The following is a 9,615-nucleotide window of genomic DNA, read 5'->3' on the forward strand; positions in this document are numbered from 1 at the left end:
ATGTTGTCACTTCTTACACTGTGTCTCTCCCTTGCAGCTGTTACATTCGCTGGCCAATGCCACTTCAAGCTTGAGCTGACCTTTGGGCCCGGATTCCCAGATGGTTACGAAAGGAACCAGATCTTCATCAATGGGCAGTACCCGGGTCCACTGCTAGAGATACAGCAGGATGATTGGGTAGAGATTGAGGTCTTGAACAGTATGCCATTCAACTCGAGCATCCACTATCACGGTTCGTCCTACACAAGACAGAGGACATGTACCTAGCTGACCTCTACAGGCATCCATCAAACAAACACACCCTGGGCTGACGGTGTTCCTGGTCTGACACAGCGGCCAATCCAACCTGGCGAGACTTTCAAGTACAGGTGGCACGCCGATCAATACGGCAGCTATTTCTATCATGCCCACAGCCGCGGTCAGATCGACGACGGCGCCTACGGTCCAATCACCATCAAGCCCAAGGCCGGCATTGCTAAGCCCTTCGACAAGATTGCCCCTGCAGAGGTTGACCTGCTCAAGGAAGCTGAAGCCAACGTAGCTCCCCTCCTGTTGTCTGATTGGCGCCACCGAACGTCAGAGGAGACATGGACAGACCAACTCGCTTCAGGCCTCGAAAGTGCCATCTGCATGGACTCACTGCTCGTGAACGGCAAAGGTGCTGTAGACTGCTGGTCACGGGAGGAGATCACTCAGTTCACCAACCCAGGCATTGCGCCAGTACTAACGCAAGGCAACCTGGAACTGACCGACAAGGGGTGCTTCCCACCAGCTCTGTTTCAAATCCTTCTTGGCAACAGCTCGACCATCAACTCTTCAGCTCTTCCCCCATCAGTCTTCGAGATATGTACACCCACACAAGGCAGTCGCGAAACCATCAAAGCCCCTCGTGACAGGAAATGGCTGGCTCTGGACGTCATCTCATCTGCAGGCATCGATACCTTTGCCTTCAGCATCGACGAGCATTCACTGTGGGTCTATGCCGTAGATGGGCACTACGTCGAGCCCGTGAAGGTTGACGTTCTGACGGTCGCAAACGGGGACCGGTACTCTGTCTTCATCGAGCTCACCAACCCCGGCAACAAAAACAACTTCGGCATCCGCGTAGCCTCGCTCGCTCTGGCACAACTCATCGATACCACTGCACTCTTCACATATTCCAGCGAGGACAAGCAGAGTTACAGCACTAACCACGGCCCCTACACGAATACCACCAGCTTGGCACTGGCATCCACACCTTATACCAACCGCGCCGGCCTCCCACTATCTCCAAATACCACAGTGCTCGACCACGCCAGCACAACGCCCTTCCCCCCACAATTCCCACAACCCGCACCCTCACCAGCACAAACCTTCTTCCTCACAAGCGGAAACGTAGGGAATAGCTACACCTGGGCGCTCAACGCGACCCCATTCTCACACATGGCTCTCGAAAACGCGGTACCGCTTCTGTACTCTCCTCCGACGCTGGAAAACGGGGATGGAAACATCACCATAGTGACGCAGAACAACACCTGGGTCGACCTCATCTTCCTCATCCCGAATCTGAGCCAGCCGCCTCACCCAATCCACAAACACGGCAACAGAGCGTTCATCCTCGGCACAGGCGTCGGCCCCTTCCCCGGGCATACCGTCGCAGAAGCAGCAGCCGCGCAACCTGAGAGCTTTAATTTGGTGAATCCTAGCTACAGGGATGGTTTCGTGACGCCGCCGAGTGAAGATAAACCGACGTGGCTGGCGGTAAGGTATAAGGTGGAGAATCCGGGGGCGTGGCTGTTGCATTGTCATATTCAGAGTCATTTGAATGGGGGGATGGCTGTGGTGATTTTGGATGGGGTGGATGAGTGGCCCGAGGTACATGCTCAGTATCAAAATTAGGGTAGAGAGTAATGTGTAATGAGGTATCATAATGTTGATATGTCTGGTACTAGTCTTCGGATTTACTCCTTAACCCTGATGACGACCTTACCAAAGTGCCCACCGCTGAACAGGTACTGGAGTGCTTTATCTGCCTCTTCAAACTTCCACACCTTATCCACGACAGGCTTGATCTTCTTCTCATCATAGAATTTCAGCATCCTCTCGAACTCGTCGCGTGGGCCATTGATAATGCCCTTGAGCGTAACGTTCCTCTTCAAACACAGCAAGTTGGTGTTCGTCCTGTCACCCTCTGCATCCTGCTTGCCAGAAAGGTAGCCAATGCAAGCGATCAGCCCACCGAAACGAACAGCTTCAAAAGACTTGCGCAGTGTTTGCGCCCCACCGACTTCGATAACGACATCTGCGCCGCGGTCATTCGTCAGTTTCAAAACCTCATCGTCCCAAGCTGGCGTGTTGCGGTAATTGATGCCATCTTTTGCGCCGAGCTTCCTTGCGCGTGTCAGCTTCTCGTCGGACGAGGATGTGATGATAACGTCAGCACCTGCTGCGCTAGCGATTTGCGCTGCCGATATCGAGACACCACCGGTACCTTGGCATACAACGGTTTCGCCGGTACCAATGATTTCACCCTTGGGGCGCATGCAGTTCAGACTCATCCAGGCTGTCACTGCTGCGATAGGCAGACATGCTGCTTCGTCGAAAGAGAGGTACTCGGGCACCTTGAGCAGGCCGTAGGTGGGGAAGACGCGGTACTGTGTGAGGACACCGGGAAGTGGGTTGCCGAGGCCGTTGGTCATGTCGCGCGCTTGCACTTGGCCAGTGATGTGGGTTTGCGCGAAAGTCGAAACGACGCGGTCACCTTCTTTGAGGGCAAAGGCCGGGTTCTTGTAAAGGTCACTTGTGTTGTTGGAGGAAGGGCCCACAGCAACCACGATGCCGCACATGTCGCTACCGGGAACTATGGCGGGAGGCTGCTCAACTTGCTTGTGGTGGTTGTAGAGGCCCATGCAAACTGAATGATGTTAGAACTTCGTTGCGCAAGATGTCCGGTGTTTTGACATACCCTCTGTGTCCCTGTAGTTCAGTGAGACGGAATGGATCTCGACGAGCACTTCATCCTCGCCTGGTGTAGGGATATCCGCCTCTTCCATGTACAGCTTGTCCAGACCATCCTGACCGGACTTCCATTGCTTGATCTTCTGCGGTGCCATGTTGCAATTCGGTTGTTTTGTCGTAAGGGCTTGTTCAATTTCGCAACTTGCCTATGAGCGAGTAAGTCGACGTAGACCTGAACGAGCTTGAGGATGAAGTCGTAAGAGTGAGTGTATTCGTGCTCTTCAATTGATTTTTTGCGATTGGCTTCTTCTTGCTAGCGAACAATCCAGAAACCTCGCTCAACCAGTCTCGGCGATCCTGCGAAAACGGCGGTGTCGGCATGTTCAAATACTTCTAGCTCTTGACGTTGAATCCTTGTAATCGCCTTCGGGCACAAGTCGCCGAACCGAGAGCGTCAACCTCAAAGCAGTTTTGACAGCGGATGCAAAATCCTATAAGGCCCCGCGAGTGGGGAAGCCGATGACATATACCCTATCATGACGATACGGGTACTCATTTGTGGTGTTGGCAAGCATCGGGTCTAGACGTCACTGGCCGGGATAGTCCGAAGCGGCCGAGGTCGAGATAACCACTCAGGTGCCATCATCCGTGGGAAACCGCTTTTGGAGTCGAGAACACGACACCACATACGTTACAAAGCTCAGCTGCGCGGCCGGCTTTGATTGCGATAGGATGGCTGTGACTAACATCATCCAAGTAGGCTATGCTGCCCAAGAGCTGCGATGAAAGGAGATGGGCTGCGAGAGGGGCGCGATAATGAGTCGCGTCGCGTGACGACGGCTGCTCGTTGTGGGGAAGTTCGGAGACCTTAGAAACAGTATTGCCAGCAATACATCGTCAATAAACACACAACGCATCGAGAAACAGTTCGATACACTCAGGTCAAGGGTCGAGAGCCAAGCAACGCACCAAACTTAAGCTGGTGGTGATTGTGAGCATCGAAGGGATGCTCACGGTGGAGGATGTGTACCTTGTTGGACACTCTGTACTGCGTGAGTGGTTCTGCTGAGGCTTGATACGTCGAGCCTTTGGGTCCTGAATGTTTGAGTACATAGATGGAAGGTTGCGACGGGTGTCCGGTTCATTCTGGTGCCCATAACATGTTTTGGTTGGAGGCCGTCGAATGGCATGCGCGTTATGAGTCCACACGAGGATGTGTTTTCACGTGAAGCAGATGTGCTTCGAAGCCTGTTCCCCAGTCAGTATACATTTTGACGAGCGCGCAAAGACCAGATGATTCACTCATGGATTGTTCGGCGCCCACAGCCGCTTCGGTCGCTGCTGAGCGCGCCAAGCGTGAGAACGAGCTCCGAATCTGTAGTCGTGATGAGGAAGTGAGATGCAATCATGTTGAGGTGACACGAGGGTTTGTTTGGTGACGAATAAAAGGAAAGAGCTTGGGAGTTCGTAAACATCAGAACAAGGCAACCACACCAAGTTTTGGCTTTCGTCGCATAAGAACAAAATTGTGTTCAAAGCTAACTTTCTGTATGAAGATTCGAGTAGAGGACCATTAATCCCGCCATCACCTCACGCACCTTGAATCTTCTGCCCCTATCGACACGGGATGCGCGCAAAGCTCATGCTAGGAACAAGGTCTTCTCGACGCTTCCCCCAAAGCGGTGTGAACGAGTTGATGGCTCACTTGCTCCCGAAGTGCGCGCCATAGACTCCACTGTGGATTAACCCGGATTAGAGACCCAAATCGTTCGTGTCAAACGTGGCATGGACCAAGTGATCCTGAGATGTCAGGTTCGCTTGACCAGCATTCTCCCCCTGAAATCTGGACAGCAGCTCATTCAGCATTCCCTTTGTCGCCTTAGCCGCCTTTCGCTCCTCATCAAGCCGCATCACCAACTCGGCATAAGTCGTACCATCAATACAAGTATCGATGCCAGACTCGTTTTCGAGTTCCTTCGACATACCCGTCAGCCTGAGCACCTGGTCATCTGTAATGGTAACGGCTTTACGCCATGCAGTCCTGCTGCTGCGAATCCGACCACGCCTTCAGTAATACTTAGCGAATCGGTCATAGTTCTCGTTGATCACGCCATCTGGAATGGGGCTTTGAAGAGAAGTACAGTAGGGAAAGAACACCTCCGACTTCTGCTGAAAACGAGATATACGTTACGAAGCTTGCTACTCTAATCATGAGTATGGTTCATGACACAATCGCGTGGACTTGCGGCGTCCTGCGACACACTCAGATGTTGGGCCATAGACCTGACGGATGTCAGCTTGCTTGCGCAAACTAGAATGGCACATTCAGAGCCGGAATAGACGACAAGCAAGGCAGGCCTGGAAAGGCGTTGTGGTCGATCAGCAGGGCCAGTCAGAAAGACGACACAAGCTTTCTTTGAACATTGGCTGGATATGGTTTAGTGTATAAGGACTTAGGTTGTCGTCGGATTTTGTCTATGGGGGCGTGAGCCGCTGTGGTATACTGATAGCTACGATAAACGATAACGTAGGACTATCGGTTCGATGGAATACTGCGCTGAGTTGCTATCTAGCTAGGGGAGGACGATATATACTGTCCCTGAACGTGCTAGTACAGAACAGTCTAAGCAAGGGTAATCAGGTCTCGTAAGGGCCGACTGGTCTACCTCAACAACTAGGCTGGCACATCTTCATCGCTAAAGCGTCATGGCATCCTCCATAAATTCTGGCGATTTCAACCAAGGATTTCAAGCTAACATCGTGAACGGTCCAGTTCAGAATATATTTCATGCTGTACTAGGCAAGCGAGGGCACATCTGATTAGAGGTCCAATGCTAAGATCAGCTAAAGAGCGACCAGTAATACCACCTGTTCCTTCAAACACTGTACCCTTTCCTCGCGACAGCGACTTCATCGGATGAGGGTCCCTGCTGGATCAGATGCACCAGAAGTGTCTCGATGCTCATCAGTGGACAGCTATTGTCGAACTGGGTGGAGTCGGGAAATCGTAGCTTGCTGTCGAGTATGCTTACCAAATCGGCGACCAATCACCCAAATGTGGGTAGTTTGGCTCCACGCAAGCAACGTACATCTCCTCTTTCTGTTAACATGGGTAATGCCGAGATAATTGAATATGAGGATTGACCTTTCATGCTATTTACCTGATCGATGGAGGGAACTGTCGCGATTTTCAAAGTGCTTTATGATACAGCTTTTTATCGTACCTAAGATTGTTTTTTGAGGGTGTTACAACAGCTTTGTGCGCTCAACAAGACAATGCCGAGGCGCTTCTACAGATGCCGTTTCAATCGCACCCGGGGACCATTCGCCATCAGCCCTCGTAATAAGTAAGCAAACATGGCTCACACTCGTCGATGGTACCCACAGTCGCGCTTCCGTAGCTTAATGGCATGCTGTAGGAAGTTTGAGGCTCGTTGGAGGAATCGCCTCCCCGTCGGCGCTAATGCGCCTTGCTTATAGCGTCCGCTGCACCCTGCTTATGGTTAGTGCATCGCCCTTACTCAATTGGGCAAGCTTTGTGGAAGTGCTTAGTTACAAATCGATGTTCGGACAACATACGGAAGGGTCTTTGGTGGTTTGTGGTGGTGGTGGTTTTAGGCACTTCAGGATAAATAGTAGTGAAATCCACATGCTTGCTTCGCATCAACAAGTTGATACGAACAATTGAGCCCTCTCCTTGACGATCTTCTTCTTCCATCATGGCACCCTCCTTTCTCGTTGTTGGCGCAACAGGCAACACTGGACGCGGTGTCGTAGAGACCCTCTCAAACCTCCTCCAAGCCAGCCAGACATTCTCGAGTTATCGCATTCTCGCCCAGACACGTTCTGCGAACAGCTCCACAGCAAAAGAGCTCGCCAAGTATCCTCGTGTCGAGATCATCGAATACAACTGGACCGAGATCACTGCCCAGTGGCTGCGCGACCATGAGGTAGCCAGAGCCTTCATAGCCTCGCACAACCAGCCCAACCAGTTCGCCGAGGAATCAACATTCCACATAGCAGCCCTTCGAGCCGGAGTCAAGTACGTAGTGCGCATCTCCACGACCGCGGCAAACGTCCGTCCAGATTGCGATGCGTACTACCCACGCACCCACTGGGCTATCGAAACCATGCTTGAATCGCCACCTTTTGTAAACTTGCACTGGACGTCTCTGCAGCCTAATGTGTTCTCGACTTTCTGGCTCGGCAATGCTGCGGAAATGATCAAGAAGGTCCAAAGTGGAGGGAAGCAGGACACGCTCCGACTGCTTGCAAGCAGGTACGCACCAATTGGCATCATCGATCCCCAGGACGTCAGTGTTGTTGCAGCGAAGCTCTTGCTCCAGCAGGACACGACCGTGCACAACAAAGCTAAGTACGTGCTCAACGGCCCCGAGGATATCACAGGCGATCAGATTGTGGCGATGGTGGAAGAGCGCATTGGAGCGAAGGTCGAAGATGTCAAGTTCAAAGATTCGACTTTTCTGGATGATATGGTTGCGGCGTCTTCAGAGTCGAAGAACGTCATTGAGTCGATTAGGCATGCTGCTGAGGTAGCGTGGGCGGGACTGTGTAAGGCTGAGACGACAAGTAAGGAGATCCTTGAGTTGACGGCGCCGAAGAAGACACCTGCCGAGGTTCTGGAGATGTTGCTGCGATGAAGAAAAGCATCAATCCAAGTAGTTACCTTTTATTTGGTTCACTCGGATCAGTCGATCTTTCCAAACCTTTCGCGTTCCCGTTTGACAGACCGATTGCCAAACCCTCTGCTGTGAGGTCGCTGCAACTTTGTGATGCTGATTTTGTAGAACAGATCTCTGAGAGCTTTGGCCTTGCGAGGTCCGCTTGGTCAGACAACTGGGTCCTTGGAGTGTAGCTCGTTGAGCTCTTTCAGTGCCTCTTTCTTCGCAGCGACGAAGCCAGACTGTCAAGCATCGACCTCGTTGCGGAGCTTGTTTGTTTACGGTATCAGCCGGTTCGTACGAGACCCAATTACCCTTGCTTAGACTGCTCTAGACTAGCACGTTCCAGGACAGTATATAATCGCCTCCTCCAAGCTAGATAGCAACTCAGCGCAGTATTCCATCAACCTCATAGTCCTACGTTGTCGATTACCGTAGCTATCAGTGTACTACAGCGGCCCACGCCGCCACATTGTGGAATTGCTTTGCAAGCACTGCAAGCTTGGCGTTTTTCCAACTGTCGCTGGCCTGACGAATCTTTGCAGAGAACTCCGTATCTCTTCGTCTGAGTCGTTGAAGCTTTGCCTTATTGCAATTACTTACAATATACGGATCATTCAAGCAACTCTTTAGCATGGGACTGAACCACTTAGATACGCCCGAACGGTTGAGGAGCTCACAGGTGTCGGAACGAATCGTGTATGAAACACTTTTCGGCTTTCATTCAAGATCACCGCGTTTGTAGAGCGTATCGGAAACCTCGATCCACTCATGCTTCAGTGCAGCTTTAGTGGTGGAAACGGGTATACTGGGATCTTCTGGGTACACTTTGTACTGCAGCTTGCTGACAGCAATGGCTCCTTTGCATATGGCTGGAATGCGATCGGGTTGAATGAAGGGTTTGCCATCATGCTCTCCGGTAAGTGTGATACGATTTCACGCTGGGTAACCACCCCCTCGACAACGGTGAGAGCGGCGTCATGACGTTCCCCCCGAACGGTGAAACGATTGGTTTTAGTGGAAGCTTAGTTGGCCGCTTGTCGAGCCTGTGTCTGAGTCTTGGGTGATGTTGAGGACACATACTGTCGACGAAGTGGAATGGCTTTCGATGCACCGGACGACGATGAGCCTAGCGTCTGATTGACACGCGAAAATCTCTTTGAGTCCGAAAACGCTCGAGCCGAATTGTCCCCTGCTAGAAACAATACTTTCCCCTCGTCGTCGCCGAAACCTGGATGATACGCGCTGCGCTTTCTCATTGGCACATTGTCGTCATTTGTCGCGGCCCCGCAGCGATACGAAAGGGCCGACCTTCCTGACCCTCAGGTCCTAAGTTTTATATACACCGCAACATCATCTAATGATGAGGAGGGTGAATGAAAACTGCTGAGCGAAGGGGATCTTGAACGTCTCGACTTGTAGACATGATGGTGATGCTGGACCCAAGCAGCGTCGTTTGCAAGTGTTCCTTTCCATATCCTCGGGGAATTTCGCCCATTACTCAGGAGACCTAGATGGGCGTCTGTGCGGTTGCAATGGTCTATGATACCGCGTGGCTGACTGGTTGCGAGGTTCTCGCGCCGGACGTATCTCCAACGAGAATCCAATTTACCGACATGGCAACGACAGGCAGAAGGCTGCAGTCCTTACAGAATCAACAGTTCCCTAAGTAACTCCGGGTTTAATGCTGGATAGAGACTGTTTCTCATCATCAGAGTCCATCGTCCTGCCTTCTCGTAGAACTCGATTGTGTGAGGGCTGATGGATGGGAAATGCTCGGATGGCCGACAACTGACGGCGTTGAGGCCGCGACTCAAGACTCTTCGGGTCCATTCTTTGTTCCACCAATCGGGTACATGGGAGACATGAATGAGCTAGTGCGAAGGAGACAGGCGCTGAAGCGCGAGAGGGAAGAGAACGATGCCAAAGATAGACGGCCAGAGGTGGAAGATGGTCATACTTGAGCTGAGTACCTCCAGCCTTCACCTAGGTTCTA

General features: G+C 52.0%; 3 protein-coding genes across 3 annotated transcripts; 2 read left to right on the forward strand and 1 right to left on the reverse strand.

Moving 5' to 3' along the window:
* BU25DRAFT_440838 (multicopper oxidase) lies at positions 1–1,878 on the forward strand (the record flags this gene model as incomplete). Its single annotated transcript, XM_033709201.1, has 2 exons — positions 1–199; positions 281–1,878. The coding sequence occupies 2 exons, from the start codon at positions 1–3 to the stop codon at positions 1,876–1,878; spliced, it is 1,797 nt and encodes a 598-aa protein (XP_033560271.1).
* Positions 1,879–1,940: 62 nt separating this feature from the next.
* Positions 1,941–3,092, reverse strand: BU25DRAFT_459626 (NAD(P)-binding protein; the record flags this gene model as incomplete). Its single annotated transcript, XM_033710294.1, has 2 exons — positions 1,941–2,893; positions 2,945–3,092. 2 exons carry the CDS (start codon positions 3,090–3,092, stop codon positions 1,941–1,943), a joined length of 1,101 nt encoding a protein of 366 aa, XP_033560272.1.
* Positions 3,093–6,656: 3,564 nt separating this feature from the next.
* On the forward strand, positions 6,657–7,598 carry BU25DRAFT_472258 (NAD(P)-binding protein; the record flags this gene model as incomplete). The annotated part of the gene is made up of 1 exon (XM_033710843.1): positions 6,657–7,598. One exon carries the CDS (start codon positions 6,657–6,659, stop codon positions 7,596–7,598), a length of 942 nt encoding a protein of 313 aa, XP_033560273.1.
* Between the last annotated feature and the right edge of the window lie 2,017 nt (positions 7,599–9,615).

This window comes from Macroventuria anomochaeta, assembly GCF_010093625.1.
Source record: "Macroventuria anomochaeta strain CBS 525.71 unplaced genomic scaffold BU25scaffold_22, whole genome shotgun sequence".
Taxonomy (NCBI): domain Eukaryota; kingdom Fungi; phylum Ascomycota; class Dothideomycetes; order Pleosporales; family Didymellaceae; genus Macroventuria; species Macroventuria anomochaeta.